This window comes from Scomber japonicus, chromosome 7 (assembly GCF_027409825.1).
Source record: "Scomber japonicus isolate fScoJap1 chromosome 7, fScoJap1.pri, whole genome shotgun sequence".
NCBI lineage: Eukaryota > Metazoa > Chordata > Actinopteri > Scombriformes > Scombridae > Scomber > Scomber japonicus.
The window spans coordinates 5,403,734-5,423,495 of NC_070584.1; the positions used below are offsets into that span (position 1 = coordinate 5,403,734).

Here is a 19,762-nt window from a genome sequence, read left to right on the forward strand (position 1 = left end):
TCTCTCTCTTTCTTTCAATGTATGTATCTGCAGTACTAAATCACTACCATATCCCTTTAATTTGTGCTTTCATATTGGTAATTCATCTCCTAATATCACTTGAACATACTGTATGTTAAAGGGATGTCAATAATAACATAATGTTTCAATTGTGGCCTACTGTTACAACAAACAGTCCTGCTGTTTGCACATGTTTATATTGCATATTGGACTTAATTGTTCTTATAGATTATCAATGAATGTTTTATGTATATCTTAAATTCTTTTTAATTGTCTTAAATGTGCATATGGCTCAGGGAGTGCTATCTAAATTGGTGTTATATTGTTGTCTGACCCTCAATATAATGACAATAAAGCTATTACTACTACATGGTTTAAAAGGCAACATGTTCTATTATATAGTATGTTATATCCATGTATCTCTGTCCACAACTAAGACAAGTCCATTACATCCAAACACTTGATGTAAATCAGACAAATACAGAATTACTCATTTGAGAGCTTGGGAGTTTCTAATGTGAGAGCAAAGACTATGTAATTAGAGAGCAGAGATGATGTCATTTGAGACCACAAATTACTAGTTTGAGGAAACTAATTCTTAATTTGAGAGTTCAAATTGCTCATTTGTGTGAACTTGAAACAAAACAGAAATAATAATAATGATACTCCTGACTGTATGGTGAGGATTCTCTCTCTCTCTTAATTCATATCTCCTCTCCTCACTGTGCTGTCCACTGTGTGCTTGTTTAGCTACATAATCCAAACCTTTTATTTATCTGATAAAGACACAACAACATAGTCAAGAGGTGTTCCATCAATGATTCGCTTTCCGGATCATTGCCTCCAATTCCCATTATAATGGTGAGACCAGTAACATTTTAAAAAGCAGAGAGCAAAAAAAAAAGAGAGGATATTTTATTGACTAAGACATGAATTCTACATTTCATTTTGAGTGTAATAAGACACGTCTGCTGCTACAGTTTACCTGCTTCACTGACGATGTATTCTCTCTCTTCTCTAACGCTGCTGTTCTTACTTATTCCATCTTTCCTAACATCAAAGTCTATGTCTTTATTGTGATAGGTACAGTTAAAACTAGCTCCATTTGCCTTCCATACTAAAAGCAGTTTATTATAGAGAAACAAGGTATAGAAATGAATAATGTAAATATTAATAGCTAGTAAAATACGTGAAGAACACTATGTACGATACAATTTACAGAGTCATAGTAGTGATCAGATGATGGCCTAAGGATAAAAGCTGTCTCTCAGACTAGATGTCCTGCATTTCACACTTCTGTACCTCCTGCCAGTGGGCATAACTGTGAAAACCCTGTGTTGGGGATGGGTGGAGTCTTTGATGATGCTACAGGCTCTACTGTGGACTCTCTGGTGGTGGATGTCCTGCAGAGATGGTAGGGGTACCCTGAGGATCCTCTCCGCAGCATTTACTGCTCTGAGTTAAGATATTCTCTATGATGCAACTGTAAAAGCTTCTGAGGATTTTCAGCGACTACCCGGATTTCCTCAGTCTTCTTGGAAAGTACAGCCACTGTTGTGCTTTCTTGACCAACTGGGTGATGTTAGATGTCCAGATGAAGTCGTCACCAATGTGGACAGGCAGGAATTTAAAGATGCCGACCATCTCTACCTCAGATTCTATGATTGTCAGCAGTATATGAAGTCTCTTCTACTTTCTCATGCCCACTATCATCTCCTCTGTGTTTTTTTCTCTTGTAGGACTTTTCGTCACCACCGTCAGACCAGTGACTATGGGGCTGTTGGCAAATTTCAGGATGTTGTCCTTGTGTTAGATGACACAGTTGTAGGTGAATAGTGTGTAGAGCGTGGGGGGGGCTGAGGATACAACCTTCTAGAGTGCCAGTGTTCATCATCACAGTGTTTGAGGTTAAGAGTTCCAATTCTGACAGATTGGAGTCCGCCAAAGAGGAAATCTAACAGCCAGTCAAAGAATGTGGGGTTCAGGTTGAAGTTGTTTGTTGGTTTGTGGGGGAGGACCGTATTAAAGGCTGAGCTGTAATCAATGAAGAGCCAAAGATCAAGAGTCAAAAGGACAGATAGAAGAAGAGAGAACAGAACAGAGAGAGGATTAGGTATACAGACCATGGCTGTAAAAAGTAGCTATGTGCTGAGAAAGAAGTATTAAAAAAAAAATCCCATCTTTCTCCTGGTCTAGCGTTCTCTCTCTCTCTCTCTGGTTCGACAGAGATAGTGGGGATAAAAGCTGAATTCCTGGATCAGGGTTCACCTCAATATTGTCATCCCAGGGAGCTTAGAGGCCGAGCAGCTGTATCACAGCCACAGTGATCACGGATGGTGGCTTTTAGCCAAACCTGAGACATAGACACATATGATCTATCCTTACACAGGGGAGGAAAATGGAACGTGTCTGGCCTCAAAAGAGCTGAAAGGCAGATAAAGCTCAACATTTCCAACACATCGCCAAAGACTTGGGCATCAAAAAGACAGTGTGAATGCCAGGCAGTGCTGAGGAAGCTGAAGTGACATGTAAAGATATTTAATTGATTCCTTTTTCTGTAGTTTTATCCAATGAAATGTAGTGTTGTTGTAAGGGTTATTATCTTCCTTGATTGATTGAATTCAAGTTTATAGTTAGAGTATAAAGAAATATGAACAAACATGATTTTACATATTACACAATACAGTGGCATTTTATAATAATGTGCACAGTGTTTGCTTTTAATAAGATTAAGGATTGTTTGCTTATATTACCTCACAAGCATAGCAACTGGATCTTCTTTTCATCCATGCTTCCCTCCTGTCTGTTTATTTTTACAGCAGCTCCAGTCCATTACTACATCTAGCTGTACCTGACAACACAATACTATGTTTGTAGTGTCACAAAGGTTATTCAGTATGGTCTTACTATATGTTTTTATAAGGCTCTCACCATCACTGTCTATTCAAACTGGGTTATATATTGATATATATCCTCTTTGAAACCTCTCCAGTGAATGATGAAGACGTCTAATGTACAACTACATGTTGGCAAACAAAAAACTGGCAGGAACTATATTATGTGTACTTTCAGTGAGTACATATGAGTGGATTCAGGTAGTGCTTCACATGTAGGGATGTTACAGTACCTGTATCTATACTTAAACAGTATATCAACATCCAAAGCAATATATACTATTATTATTATTCTATTCAAAACTGCAGCTTCTCATCTGAATAGAAGTTTTAAGCTACATCACTGTTCACTGGTGTTGTTTTTACATGTGTCCCTCCAAACTGAGTCCATTTTGCTTGTATTTTATGAATGTGTTGGTTGAGGACTTAGTTGGAGTGGATGAGAATTAAGATTAGTTTTGAAATAGAAGACGAGTGAAAGAACAGTGATTAAAAATAATCTATGAAGAGTCCTCAGATATTCCAATGTGTTATGTAGTTTGTTTTCAATAGCGTCTGCATGCCTCTTGTGTCTCAACATGTCTGTATTAAAGTTCCTGTACGTGTAGTTTATCACAGGCTGCTTTCAGGAACATGGACCAGTTAATTGGGGATGGCTCGTCCAATTGGAGACAAAAGCCATTTGCCTGTAGTTAGTGGTTAGGATGTAAGTCTCCAGGAAATCAGTCTAAGTCTATGTTATGTCCCCAAAAGTGACCATGATCTGATATGTGTGTGTGTGTGTGTATGTGTATGTGTGTGTGTTTTAGAGAAAGAGAGACAGAGAGGGAGGGCGAGCTCTGCCCTGCTGCCCCTCCACCGTTGGCGTACTAATCATTCTTCCTGCCTCGCTCTTTGTGATTGCCAGCCCATCCCTGCACTGCAGCTAAATTGAATCAATTAAAATCTTTCTTGTAGATGGCTGCTGTTGCTTCCACAAGATTAGGCTTTGATCACGAAACACAAATAAATAAATAAGCCAGTGGAAAGGGAATAGAGAAAGAATGAACTCAATTAAACGTGGGACGCATGTCTGAGGGTGTCAGTGTGAGTGTGTGTGTGTGTGTGTGTGTGTGTGTGTGTATGTGAGTGTGTTCATTGTTAACGTGTAGATGCAAATATACTGTATTTGTTTGTGAGGGAGTCGAAACAAAGTTTTAATATTTGTCGTGTCACTTTCATTGGTGCATATCCATGTGCTTATGAGATAGGGCTTATATGCAACTGCTTGCGGAGTGATGACATTATGAGGAATTACAAAAGCAAACCTTGTAGCTTATGTGTGAGTGTTTTCTGTATTACTTTGGCATATATCTAACTATAAAAGGAGTAATCTTTGTCTGTATATCTGTCTGTATGTACTGTATGTATGTCCTTTGTATATGATGACAACCATTCATCCGATCCATTTCAACCTTGGCGCATGTATTGCTGAGGACCAAAGGAAGTGCAGTGTTGACTATGAAGTTGTTTGGATGAGCAGTTCTCAAGAAATCTTTTAAATACCTCACACACAATATTGCTTCTGCTTCTTCTTCTGCCCACGGAGCCAGCAAACAGAACTATGAGGACATTACTGTGATTGGAGGAGGGATTGCATTCAAAGTGATGAGAACTAACATTAAAAATGAATTGAAAAAAGATCAGAGAGTTATGCTCAACTCTTCTTGCTCCTCACATGCAGGAATTTGTTATTAATGTTCAAGACATAGTGCAGGATGTCTCAGGCATGTCTTAGGCACTTCTCTGAAACATTACAAATTGAAACTGAGTGCTGACTTTTATTCATTCTTGGCTCCAAAAACAATTAATTCAGTTTTATTTTTGTTTAATTAAAGAAAAATCTGGTACATCCAATCATTGATTTGTTCAATGCACTCTACAAGTGTTGTCTACAATAATTAAATTGTCTAAATGTGTTAATTATTTGGTTGTTAATCATTCTAAACCTATGAATTTCAAACTGTATTTGACCTTTTTGATGTGTTATGAAATAGCTGAAAGCTATTGTAAAAGTAATAAACCACATAAACTGAATTTTAAATAGTTAATAAGTCACTGGAGCTTAGGGGAGAGACAATGAGAGTAAGGCAGGCAAAGGTGTAGGGTTATGTTGGGCTCCAGCAGTGACCAGCTCATTCATCTGAGGTCTCATTTAGAACTGTTGCATATGCAAAAAAAAATGCACAAATGCAAACGCAAATATGTGCACCTGTCCATAAACTCTAACCAACGCATATGAACATTTTTATAGATGCAGATGGTGAGGTGAAACCACTCAAAACCAGCAGTGCTATCTGTACTGTACAAAACTATTCCAGAACCTGAAATTTGGGTTTCCAACACTGCAATCTTCTATAGAGGTCTGTGGTTGTCATCTGTGGAGAATGGGAGCCTCTTGCTGCAAATTAGCCTGAGCAAAGTACCATGTTTCTGGTCACTGCATTACAGGCTTGTGCTGTTTGGAGTACTACACTCATGTAGTACTGAGATTTTTTAAATGTTGATATATGCTAATTGTCTACTTTATCTACAAATTGAAACCCAGTGATTTATTCCTAGAAAAAGAAGACAGAATATCATCATAAAAATACAAGCAGCATCTGTAAGAAAGCAGGAAGCAGTCTGTGTACCATTCAGAGTGCTCTGTATGACTTTTTATTAAGCCATGATACATAGGACATAATATATACATTGTGATTATGATAATCAGTAACATATGTTTTATACAATTACATCTCACATTAATTCATGATGTGGTATAATGTGCAATAAAAATGCATATGATTTTCTGAGCTGGTTACAATATATAAATTCAGTTCCGAATAATAGGTTCAGCATGCATGAAGGCTCACCATCAGGTGTATATGAATCTTGTGCATATGGTATGTTAGACACATATAGTAGGAGTCATACTTACTTTTTTTATCATATATCATACCTGGCCCAGTCTGTGTTGCCCACCATATGATACAGTTCATCATTTAAATTGATTCAAATTACATTCTGAAAATCTTTATGTATAACACCATACGTTCTCAAATAGTGACCATTATTTACCTCAATGGAAGACTCTAATTCAGTACAAGCAACATACTCACTCTCCTTTTAAGACATACCGTCCTTGCTCACTTATTCATTCCAGTTGGTCCGACTTCCCTGTTTTCTTCACAGGTTATGTCATATTAAAAACCCTTCATTTGGCATATCCTGTTTTTTTTTTGTTTTTTTTGTAGGCTTTTAATGTGAAACAGCAAAATAATAGTAAATGGAAACAGGATTTTTGTTGAAAACCTAAACTCAGAGTTGCAGAGTTGGTTGGTTGAATTCATCATGTGATCTATTAGTGTACAGAAAAATCCTCCACCCTTCATTGTTTTCTACCTGGCTTATAATGTACATCAGTCTTGTATCAGCTGGATGTACCCTGGCTGATATTTTGGACCTCTCGCTCTGTCCTCCAGTATTGACTGAATACTAATGACATCGTGCTGTTCTGCAGCGTGGTACAGGAACACTGTAGTACTGCACCTCCTTAGAGGCATTACCTATACATGTAGCCTCAATGCATCCCTGTGGAGATGAACTGTAGTGTTGACTGACACTGGGTAATGAGCACTCCATTTAGTCACAGAGTGGGACGATAGTGTGAATATAAAGAAGGACAGGCCAGGAAATATGCGAGGTGGCGGGTTTGAGGGACTCCCCAGACGCCTGCAGCAGGTAATGGAGCTTTTAGCATGGAAATCAGAGACAGGAGGGAGGTGATGGTGGTAGTGGTGGTGCGAGGGGGGGGTAGGTGCGGCGTTGGACATGAAATTGCTCTAAAAGACCAGAGCTCTCCTATGGGTATACTTGAAGTGCCCTGTCTTGTCAGTACATACATACTTTGCAAGCACTGGATCGTGTATGTGGCTGCACTGACCGCACTGACCAGCAGTACCTGAGGGGTTTAACTGGGATGAAGCATTGCCTAGGATAGTTACCACTTGGATGCACCTGGTTTATGCTATGGGCAACACAACACTTCACAATGTGGCCAATGCTCATTGCACTTTGGGTGATTTGTTCAGACACAATCTTTATATATTTCCAGTTTCATGATAATACAATTTTTATTACATGAAGGCATAATGCTTCATGATTTAATGGTGTTTTATTGAATTAAAAGATCTGATAGACACATGCAGAGTGAGGGATAGAGAGGCCAAAGTGTACATATTGACATAAATGTATTAGTTTTTCTTTATGTAAACATGTTTTTTCGGCTCCCAGACAAAAATATAGCCAATTGTAGAAAATTGTTGTTTGAGCTAAGTAATCAGATTTTAATATATTCCACAGTACATTAATGCAAGGCAATTTTAATTGTTCCACCAAAAGAAAACAAACCCAGTTTTTATGACACATGATCCTTCTACTGTATGGTCTATTTAGAGCTGAGTCATTGATTTAGATATGTCTTTCTCTAAAATTAGTCCGTCTGTGTTATATTTAGCGTAACCATGCTCTAAGTGGCTCTACAGGGTAATAAGTCTTGTTTTACTGCAGCAAATTATTTAACATCTAGGCTTGTTGGTTTTCTTTGCACACTGGAGGAATATGCCTCATTATCTAGGAGCAGTTATGCCCGGATGGACCAAAAGTAGTTTTTTTTTTTTTTTTTAAATGGAGGAGATCAAAAAGAAAATAAGTGAAAAATGAACTAGTTGAATCCCCGGTGGTTTTGACTTTTCATTTTGTGAGGGATAATTAACCGAACCTTTGAATGTGAAAGATAGAAATTGAGAGAAATAAAAGCTGAAATATTTCACATGCTGAATGTAACTTTGTGTCTTGTCCAAGATTCCTGTACAATCATGTTTGTGTTTATGTTTCTTCACTATCTGACTGTCCCTTAAATATCCAGACATGGCGAATATCAATTTTTATATACTGTTCAATGATGTAATGAAAATTGAGAGGCAAAATCAATAGTTGCTAGGATACTGCTTCTGTTTATTACAAAGTTACAGTAAAAATCTGCAGCAACAAAACTACAGAGAGAAAAAAAACTGTTTTTTCATGACACACTTCAATACCCTTCATCCCCAATACCCTTCATCCCCTGTCATTCCTCATCTCTGGCCTTTTTCATTGTACTGTATTTTGAACTTTTATTTTCTGTGTTTCTACTGAGCTCCCATCTCCACCGACCTTCAGCAATACTTTGTTAATTTGAACAGTTTTTTTTAAAAGTACAATCCCAACCTAATGTCCTCTCTTTCCTTTCTCCTCTCGTTGCAGGTTTCCTGAGTACAGGTGACCAGGCAGCCAAAGGGAATTACGGTTTGCTGGACCAGATCCAGGCTCTGCGTTGGACCAGTGAGAACATTGCAGCCTTCGGCGGCGACCCGTTACGTATCACTGTGTTCGGCTCAGGTGCTGGAGCCTCCTGTGTCAACCTTCTCACACTGTCTCACTACTCTGAGGGCAACCGCTGGAGCAACTCCACCAAAGGTAAAAATTATAAGCCAGCGGGGAATTCACAAAGTATATTCATGCATATTTAAACATGTATGCAGTACATTTGCATATCTAGACTGTATGTGCATCCTATATAGAGTGTGACTAGGTGGAAGTTTTGTGCAGAGGAAATTTAACATAGCTGACAGTTGAATTTTGCTGATTCTGTAACATTGTGCATAGCATTGTGACTGTGAATGACTCACTATAACTACAACATTCAGCTGTGATAATAGGATGCTACTTGAGTTCAAATAGTGTTGTTTCCACCTGGCCAAACAAACACTCTGGAGGTGAAATGAACTGCTCCAAGCATGCATGAATGCACTCTGACATGTTAGTAGAGGTCAGGATGTGTTATCATCATGTTTTTCAGGCAGATAGATGCTATCTGTACATACTACATATATACATACCTACACATACCTATTGCAAATGTAAAGCTCTGCACTATGGCAGACTTTCCTGTTATTAGCTTCACACATTTCACACAATGACACAAACTGCTTTTCTTAGTGGAAGCAATGAATGTGCCTTGTCATCCTAACATGGTTTTCACATAATGTAGTAGGATCTGGTCAGATGCATTTAGTTTGACAAATTTGGTGCTATCTGAATTTAATTCTTTAATATAATTTCCTAAATCAAAGACTACAATAAGTAAATAAACTTGAGAGTATTACCCGTAGAGGGCAGACTGTGTGAGTTAGACGCTGACATTTTTAGCAAATGTTACTCAAACAGGAGGAAATAGTGCATTTGGGGACCACATTAAGCCAGGTATTAGTAGAAATGTGGTGGTCTACTGAATATTTATGGAAGACTCTTGAGGGACTGCTTTGACCTTCAAGGTGAGGGTCATGGGAGGTAGTCAGACTAGTACTACTGCTAGGAACCTAATCTGCTTGCATGTCTACTGCCAGCTGACCACTATCAGCTATGTGAGCAACATCAACTTTAGCAACATCTCCAAGTCTACACAAGCTTTGGAGGTGGTTGGGGTTGTGATTGATTCTGATCACAATGTTAAGTCACTGCTTTGCCAGCAGTAAATTGAGGTTGACTAAGAAGCACTATATGTTGGCTGTTGATAAGTTTATACATTTTTCAAAGACATAAATAGTGTCTGTTCATGGTAAAGAAGGAACATTTCACCAAGTGCAATAACATGGCTCCTTGATGTGTTTTTAATCAGGGTTGAATACAAAATCAATAATTGTCAGTAGGATTCATAACATGAGATTTGTTTGTAATTTGAAAAATATATAATACCACAAGACTTCAACTAAGCAATTTTTTTTTTCGAAACAGATATTTAGTGTGAGTAATACAAGTATTTCTGGCATCTTGGTGATTACGGGAAGTATTCTAGCCCTTTAATAGTTGATCTATTTCAGTATTCTTTCTGATTGCATTTCCTCTTTATTAAGTTACAGTTGTGTCTTTATACGTGCAGATTTTGATGATCTTGATTAGATTACACAAGTTTATTGTTATGCTACTTGAAAAGGTTCCTCAATTGTAATTTGTTTCTTCCTTCCTGACCCTCTGCTGTTTTGGTCTACAGGCTTGTTCCAGCGAGCCATTGCCCAGAGTGGTACAGCTCTGTCCAGCTGGGCCGTTAGTTTCCAGCCAGCTAAGTACGCCCGGATGCTGGCCCGCAAGGTGGGCTGTAACCTTGAGGACACTGTAGAACTTGTTAGTTGTCTTCAGAAGAAACATTACAAAGAGCTGGTGGATCAAGACATCCAGCCAGCCCGCTACCACATCGCCTTTGGACCTGTTATCGATGGCGATGTCATACCTGATGATCCTCAGATACTCATGGAGCAAGGTTGTGTTTCAACTATTTAGCTGTTAGCACCATTAGCAAGTTCCTAAAATTAAGACAGCTAAATTAAAAGAACCAGCCATTGTCAACTTTACTGTCATCATTTGTGAAATGCCAACCATTTGTTTTCCAGGTGAGTTCCTCAACTATGACATCATGCTAGGAGTGAACCAAGGCGAGGGTCTAAAGTTTGTGGAGCTGATCGTTGACAATGAAAATGGCGTCCAGGCTAATGACTTCGACTATGCCGTGTCCAGCTTTGTGGATGATCTCTATGGTTACCCAGAGGGTAAAGACATCCTCCGAGAGACTATCAAGTTCATGTACACCGACTGGGCCGACAGGCACAACCCAGAAACCCGCAGGAAGACACTGTTGGCTCTCTTCACCGATCACCAGTGGGTGGCACCAGCTGTTGCGACAGCTGACCTTCACTCCAGCTTTGGGTCACCTACATACTTCTATGCCTTCTACCACCACTGTCAGACAGAACAGGTGGGTCATTGACCATCTGGGTAATCTACTTCATGGATCCTCAACAATGTGATACAAGTGACAAAATAGGCCTACTGTTGTCATGTTTAGAACGTCTTTATTGATCTCCAATGGGGGAAACTCATTTGCAGCGAAATCAACTGATACAGACAACATTGCATTCACAGTACATAGAAAAGCAATTTGAGACATGATCAACAGCTGAAACATTTTTGTTCATTAAATATCTGAACACTGTTGGAGCACAAGACCTTCTGATTCATTCAGTTGAACACTGAGGTATCACTGGCCACTCACTGAATGAGCTTCTGACTTTTTTAAAAACACTGCATAATGGTCGGCCTTCAAATACAGAACAGTTTTTAGTTTGGCCGTTGTTCTCTTTTCTACAGTGACCTAAAGTGAATCTGGGATAAGGTCAATGACTGAGCCAGCCTTTCTGATAATCTTATTTATCCTGTTTTTATCAGCTGAAGTTATGCCAGCAGAGCACAGCATAAAAGAGGACACTGGCTAAGATTCCCTGATAAAAAAAAAAAAACATAAAAAAGCTTCTTTCTGATGTCAGTGTATCTAAGCTTCCTTGAGAAAACTCTTGATGGAGTCTTGTCTTCTTAAATACATCAGTGTTCTTTCTAGTTTCATTTACTGTCCAGGTTTATACCAATATATTAGTATTACTGGACAGTTTATGTATCACTGGGAAAACCTACTACCTACCTGTGAAATCAATCCTTTACTCTTTGGGCTTCCCAGTATTTTTTTTTTTTTAAATGCATAACACCAACTGACAAAATATTTGACCTCTCTGTTGTAGGCCAGGTAATTGCCTTGTTTAAATAGACCCACTAGGGCAGTGTTATCCAACAAGTTGAATTTCACAAGACACCTGACTATGCCTGTAGTCAGCAGTAAGGTGTGTGAATAATAACAGGGAACACTCCTGTTTTAGTTATATACTGTCAAACAGCTTTTTATAAAGCCTGACAAAGGTCTGACCTAAGCAATAGTTGTGTTGTGCACTAAAACGTATGGTTGAATTGTATTAAAAAGAGAGACAATCAAACAACAAAGCTGAGTTGACAAAGCTGGCAGTTGTTTCAAGGTGACATTGGGGGGGGGGGGGTTAGGAATTGGAACAAGATAAGTTGTTTTGCACATGACTGAGAAACAATTAGATGAAGGACTGAGCACAACTTGTTGGCACTTTCAGGGTGCGTGGATGAACACTATCAGGACCTGGTACCTTATTAGCCTTAAGGTTCCTTAACTGCAGTCAAACCTCATCATTAATAACAATAGAAGGGCTACAGTCCCCTAGACTGCTCTGTGTGAGAAATCTATCTATTTCACCACTAAAGAATGTAGTTTTCTCCCTATTAATAGCAGCTTGTTTGTGGTGTTTGAACAGCTCTCCAGACAATTATTAAGGCAAACCAAAGAATGATTATTAAGTGCAGCCATAATTGCCTTATCAAAGTTTGATCACACTAGTTATTGTGAATCATAAGTTATTAAGAACACATAAAAACGTAAATTCATAAATGCACAGGATGTAGTGGCACCTCAGTCCTAATGTATTGTTTCCCTGTGTAAAGCTTGCACTGACTGTTCTCAGAGACAGAGGGCTTGATCTCACTGACAGCTGATTCCTCTAGTTGGAGATATGGTTAACCAGTTACAGAGCTATGTGAACACAATGCCATGCTTTTAAATTATATGTGCAAATTTCAGCATTTTTCATTCATTCATTCATGAATGTAATTCATGGTTCCAGTGGTTCCTGGTCACAACTAGTTTGCAACCAGAAAAGTGAAGAGATGTGAGCCTTTTCTGATCTAACTCTTTGCTCCTAGTTGTATGTGTATATTAACTGTCAGCATATTTATTGTTTTGCTTACATAACTACACTGATTAATTATACAGGCCTAAAAGAAAGTGAAAAGTGGTGATTAAAATGCCACATTTTCTTTGGGCTTATTCTAGCTTTAACAGGCTATGGCTTATTACATGTACTTCAACATTTCAGTTTAAAATTCAGCTCAGAGCCATCCCCTCCTGTCATAGCCATTCCTTTTATTTCACATCTCGTCTCTCTATAATACACTGAATAATGGGCCAGATATGGTTGGCAAAAATAATATTAAAAAACTTATCTCATTTCCCTGTTTTCTCCATTTTCTCTGCTTCTTTGATCTTTCTTTGTGTATCATCACAATATCCATTGTGTGTCAGCAGCAAAAATAATGCCTTTTAATGGCCTGTATCTGTCACATAAATATAATAATGCTGATGTGATTTGATTCATCTGGTGCTCATTAGGTGCCACCGTGGGCAGACGCAGCACATGGAGATGAGATCCCATATGTGTTCGGCCTGCCGATGATTGGACCAACGGAGCTGTTTCCCTGCAACTTCTCGAAGAATGACGTGATGCTCAGTGCCGTGGTCATGACCTATTGGACTAACTTCGCAAAAACAGGGTATGATGACGCTAATAGTGTTGCTTCTATGGGCCTTTACCAGTCCTTTTGTGTATATATCTTGTATATACGCCTGTCAACTTAAATAATATTTTGCAACCCAAAACATAGAGGGCACTACACCCCCATATGGTTTGTAGCTGTAAGAACTAATAGAGTACTGAGTAGGCTCAACCATTTAATGCCAGCAGTGATGTCTGTAATAGTTACATCCAAGTTTTCTCTGTAGTTGTGAAGAATATGGGAAATTAATTCCAAAATTTACACAGCATTTGTATTTGTTTATGTTTGATGATGGTTATGTTTTCCTCATGTAGGATTTAAAAGATACCTGCAATCAATCCTTTTTGCACCCAGAGCTAGAAAATATGACTATTCGTATGGACTTGATCACATCCAATCATCACAAGCGTTCTTCGATTTAATGCAACATGTGATTGGCCCACTGCCACAGCAGCTATAACCTGTCAGTGGTGGTGAATTTGAGTTGAGTAGCCAAGATACTTCCTAAAAGCTCTAAAGTGTGTCTACACTACACGCCTGTTACGCTGGATAAAAGTAAGAGCACTAAATGGGTAATGGATATCCAATTAAGTACTCAACTGGTATCAGTATCACTTTAAGGGTACTTGGATTGGTACTGATATTATAATTTTTTAAATGACACCCAGTCCTACTTATAGCCACTTTCTGTTTTTGCCTGCAGCAAACTCTCAAATGTTGGACGTCATCAAAATGACAAGAGAATATAGACAATATGCAAAGTACAGAATAGAAAGCTTTATTGTCATTATATTAAAAATATAATGAGATTACAGGTGCCACTCCAAGTGACATTACATTGATATTGTACTAAATAAGAAAATCACTTTTTCTGTGATATGAATCTGATAGAAATCAGTCCAACAGTCATCTGCCCATTTAGTTTATAGATCAGCCTAATTTGTAAGCTCCAGCTTGTTCATATAATAGTTTTATGAGGGGTCTCACAAATGGTTATTAAAACATTTTTTTCCCCTTGCGATCACTCTTACAGCACTTGATCAACATGTAATTACCATTACAAGACCACGAATGAATTGAACATTTATTTTAATTGTGTTTCCTCAATATTAACCTACGTTACATTTTATAATCCGGACTGGTAAATTGTCCTATCATGTTTCATGGACTGGGTTGTGTAATTGGTATTCTACGCAGATACCCTCTATATATCTTCAAATGCATTCTTAATTAATGGACGTAGCCTGGAGAGTGACTTCTCGATGGGACAAAATTAAAATCCTCCCCACCCCTCCCCTTATGTCTCATGTTGCCTTTCAGCATATAGTCGTGGCGGTAATTGTTTTTCAAGAGCGTAATGGGGAACATTGTCTTTTTCTGTGCACTGCCCAGTAGCCCTGAGGGGAACAGAAAGCCACTAATGATCTACATATATAACCCCAAATTGACGTGGAATGCCGGGTACCTGGGAGATTTATGCCACCAAATTGAATGGTTAAGCGTGTTCTTGATGAGGTCTGGCTGGCTCCATAGTCTGCTCTCAGACAATGGGGCGCTCAGTGGGTCTGAATGGGTCTCCATAGCTCACATGGCTGGCTCTGTTCTGCTCAGATAAAAGTAAGTGGGTCTGTATAGCACAGAATCCCATGCTGAATGTGCTCCATAAGCCCCATCTGTATATAATAGTAGTTTATATTGGGATACAGACCTGCATTTACAGAGCAGTTTGAGCCTTGTGCTATGATGAGTTAATTCTAATGTTTACCAGAAGTAGATGGTGCATAAGATTCAAAAGTATCTATTTCTGTTTGGTTCATATGCCAGCATAGTGATTACTGAAGCATATGCTTTATGGAAATTATCAGCATGGTTGAACGGCATAGTTACCCAAACATATTCCTTAGCTAGAAGCTTCTTTTCATGTATAAATTATATATAAATAGGTTCACTTGCAATGAGACATCCATAATTCAGAATCGGCTCCTTTTGCATATGAATGAAACTTGAAATTAAGGAAACTTGTAAGGTTATTAGCTATTTTAAGACCTTTTCAGTCAATCAGTATCTTCACAAAGCCAATCATCTGTGAGCAATAATACTGCCTTCGACCTTTTTTTGATTTTATCAGGTGTGATATCTCAGACACTGTTGATTAAATTTTGATGAAACCTGGGGGCTGCATCTCACCACTACGTTCCAGTATTTTCATAATTACACTGATTAGCCTGAGGGAGATGCTACACTTAGGTTAAAATTAAAATTTTAATAAGCAGACAGCGACATCTCAAAAGGTCCACTGTACTGCTAGTTTTGCTTTAGTTCTTCCTGTCCCCTAAAGTAAGCAACCACAAGGTGACATAAACTATTACTGACTGGTCAGAAGAGGACTGCATTGTCCATTTGGGGGACTACATATCTAGTGTTGCAATGTTTTAAAAAGACACATTATGTAACATTAAACCATCAGCTGTTTTCTCTTGTCTGTTATTTAATTTTATTTAATCATTTCTTCATTTACTCTTATTCTCAGCGACCCAAACCAGCCGGTCCCCCAGGACACCAAGTTCATCCACACCAAACCCAACCGCTTTGAAGAAGTAGCATGGACCCGTTACAACCAGAAAGACCAGCTTTACCTGCACATTGGCCTGAAGCCCCGCATCAAAGAGCATTACCGTGCCAACAAGGTACAGTCTCATATTCCTGAATGAATGTTTTTTAATGTGGGTCTTTCCAGTATAATGACTTCAAATAGAACTAATATATTTGAAAAGCAGCTTGGGACCTGTGTCATAAAGTGATATTAGTGGCTCAGCCAACTTTCTTTACATCCACCTAAAATTGATATCAAGGAGATGGCTTACTTTTACGTGAATGAGATCACCATGGTAACCATTAGTGCACATTTGGTTCAGAGGAACAGATCAAAACTTGTCAGCTGCCCAAACACTGACCAATCAGCTCACTTGTTGGGTTAAAATCAGTGCTTCTAATAGAGTGATTACACTTCACCATTTTAACTAGACTAATAAGCAATGATTACAGCTGTGCATTAATTTCCATTATTCCTGACAAGATTTCTGACTGATAATTCCTGATTATTACTCTTACACTGAAATTATTATTCAATTAATAACATGAGCCAACTTTGTGAATATTAAACGTGTCAAGGCCCAAAGAGATAGTGATTGTAAATAGAAAGTATTCCAAGTATTTTTCATTTTAGTTTTGGCAGCTGATACAGTCTTAGTTCACTTTTAACTGTTTTGAACGTTTGCTCATTCATAATAGTTTGCTCATAACTAAAAAAACAACAAAAGAAAGTATTAATTTTCCATGTTCATTCTACACTTCACATTTCATGGCTGTGTCTAATGAAACCTATATTATGATGTACTCACTTACATACAGTCTGTACTGTTTGTACTATTTTAATTCCCCCTGATACACAAAGCAAAGCTAAATCATGTCAGTGATACAGTACTGTTAAGATATTTTGGGTCAAATTCAAAAGTCAGTTTACTTGTCTCAACCCAGTTCTCATCTACAGTATCCATTTATTTCCTCTTCCATATTTTCTCTCGTTTCTTCAGGTCAACTTATGGTTGGAGCTGGTCCCTCATCTGCACAGCCTCAATGAGGTCACCCAGCTCATCCCCACCACCACCAAGGTTGGTACTAAATCATCTACTGCACATCTCATCCCGCCACTTAAAATGAACTACCTGAGTCACCCCCTCCAGAGTAAAGGATTGGAGTGGACCCAAGACACTTATGCAATATTTAAATTGTTTGTTGACCTGACCCTCATCTAGTCCTGCACTCAAATGCCCCTCACGAGCTTCTACTTCTGTGGCTAGACATGAAATGCAAATTTCTCTACTTAAAAAATAATTACAGCGTTGTAGTTGTTGTACCAAGATGAGGAAATTCACTTTTGTTCCCATTATAAACCAAAAAGTGTCATATAAATTAGTTTTACTCTTAGTTGTCATATCTTGGATTTGGTTCTTTCCAATCCCATAAACAGCAACTCAGGTGTTATCAATTAATAAAGCTCAAGCACAAGGTGGCAAAGTTTGGCACTCAGAATAATAGTGGAAAGCTGGATCTCTCTGTCTGGATGATAATTAAAATCATTTTTCATAGCTGGAAACAGAATAAATGAACTGGACTTTGACAAAATGCCCCTTCCTTTAATTTTATAAGTCCCTGTACAACAATAGACGGCAAACAATAGTGGTATTACTATTTTACCACTTTCAGTAGCGACCCTGTTTTACCAAGACTTAAGTATTAGTGATGATGATTTTACGAAGACTATAACCTGCAATGGATTGAGAAGTAAAAGGAAACACTGTTAATATAGTTTCCAGTAAAACCTGTATTCAGTTTTAAACACTTTAACCTGAGAGTATGAGGAGATATCTGTACCCTGGATCTTGAATTTAGTCAATCTAAATTTGTATTTCATAATTTGTATACTGTATTCCACATTGAAACTGATTTGAATCCAATCTAGACTGTAAACAGAGAAACAACATTATTTTTTGTTCAAACACTTAAATGTTCATGTTTCCTAGCAAGCAGCCTCTTGAGGTGGTGCATAACATGACTTGCCTTTGTATGAGGCAGAGGTACAAGTCGTATTACTCAAATTTAGCGCTGCAATAATTCTTAAGCCAAATCTGACTTTTCGGACTTTCCTGTGTTTGCAGGATCAGGAAAGATGCTATTTTTATGAGTAACATGGTCAGGAATTGAATATAATGTCTAAGGAAACAAGTGCAATATCATGTCCGATCGTCTATCTGTCGGTGGCCCAGCACCCCCTAGCAGACCTGATGTGATCTCACTCCATATGACTGAAGTATATGAAGGCTCAGCTCCAAAGTCTGGAAGATGGACATTTGGATTTAGCCTTTGGATGGATGGTTGGATTGTACAAAGTATCTGACTGGGAGATTTCTGTTAATGTTGTTGTTTTTTTCATTGGGTAGTTGTGGTTGTTTTAGCTCACCAATTTCAATCTAAGTATCTATGTTCAAAAGACATGACATGGGTCTTTTTGGAAGAAAAGTACCGTATTCTGTCATTGAGGAAACTGCTACTCTGGAAAAAAATGGAATGAGAACATCAAATTGAGGAATCACAAACTAAATTTTTAGGTGCCATGTCCTTGAACTTATTGTTGTCCTTCCTGTTTTTTAGATTCCTCCTCCAGAGGCTACCAACCGCACCCCAAAGCCCAAGGTTCTGGTGACCAAGCGCCCCAACCCAACTCCCTTCCCCACTGAGACCCAGGACAGCCACAACCAGCCACACCTGGTGGACCAGCGCGACTACTCCACTGAGCTGTCTGTGACCATCGCCGTGGGAGCCTCCCTTCTCTTCCTCAACATCCTGGCCTTCGCCGCTCTTTACTACAAGAAGGACAAGCGCAGGCATGACGTCCACAGGCGCTGCAGCCCTCAGAGGAGCGCCGCCAACGACCTGGCCCACACTCAGGAGGAGGAGATCATGTCCCTGCAGATGAAGAAGCACTCGGACCTGGACCGGGACTGCAGGGGTGTGGGCGATTCCTTGCACCCGCACGACGTGGTGCTGAGGACTGCCTGCCCGCCGGACTACACTCTGGCCATGAGGCGCTCACCGGACGACATCCCGCTCATGACTCCAAACACCATAACCATGATCCCCAGCACCATGGGGGGGCTCACCTCGCTCCACTCTTTCAACACCTTCCCCAGCAGCGGGCAGAATAACACCCTGCCCCACCCACACCCACACTCACACTCCACCACCCGGGTATAGCCCTGTGGATGCACCCAAGCAGACAGGATTCTGATGGCTGAGGCAAACGCTAATGCCACTGCTGCTGCAGAGACTTAAGGCCGACATGCTGACATACACAGATATGTCAGGAGCTGAAACGCCAGCCTGGAGTTGCCAGACACCCATGGAATTACACGGGATTGTACGACACTCTGTTAATACCTGAGGGAATATAGTCAAGGGATATATGGGGGGGGGGGGCTTGGACCAGAGGAGAAAAAAAAAGAATAAATATGTTTTTGTAGAAAAATAAGAGACAAGAAGAAAAAAAGTACAAAATAAGGAGTTGAAGAAAAACAACCTCACAAGCTAAAACAAAGAGGAGGATGTTTTTTTATGATTATTTTTGTTCTGATATTGCAGCAAAACAAGGTACAGTAAACTACTTTTTCTTTCTAGCGACAGATATGGCCTTCGGGATCTTTTGACAAATGACTGCTTGACAGTATTATCTGGAAGCAGAATAGAGCATCAGACACGCCTCGGAGGTGAGAAGAGGGGAGCACTTTGTAAAAGAAAGACAACATATTGTTTTCCTGTGGCGTCGCACTGCAGATTACTCTGTTTGTGGGGCACAGAGTAGATGCCGCGCAAACCAATTCAGGCATGTGTTAACTTCGTAAACGGAGGCTATGTAAGATAAGGCAAAAACAATTGTTGAAAAGAGCAGAGAAAGG

At 39.2% G+C, this 19,762-nt stretch overlaps 1 protein-coding gene across 6 annotated transcripts in view; it reads left to right on the forward strand.

Annotated features, from left to right (window-relative positions):
* The window catches only part of nlgn1 (neuroligin 1), a 304,952-nt gene extending 285,888 nt beyond the window's left edge, over positions 1 to 19,064 (forward strand). For 5 of the 6 annotated variants that reach the window (XM_053321680.1, XM_053321681.1, XM_053321678.1 and 2 more), the window contains 7 exons: positions 8,220 to 8,405; positions 10,006 to 10,272; positions 10,403 to 10,764; positions 13,087 to 13,247; positions 15,781 to 15,937; positions 16,844 to 16,921; positions 18,462 to 19,064. In XM_053321680.1, the coding sequence (XP_053177655.1) occupies positions 8,220 to 8,405; positions 10,006 to 10,272; positions 10,403 to 10,764; positions 13,087 to 13,247; positions 15,781 to 15,937; positions 16,844 to 16,921; positions 18,462 to 19,064 (1,814 nt within the window). Of the gene's footprint in view, positions 1 to 8,219; positions 8,433 to 10,005; positions 10,273 to 10,402; positions 10,765 to 13,086; positions 13,248 to 15,780; positions 15,938 to 16,843; positions 16,922 to 18,461 lie in introns of all 6 variants that reach the window. The other variant, XM_053321677.1, reaches the window with a different exon arrangement.
* Positions 19,065 to 19,762: the final 698 nt, after the last annotated feature.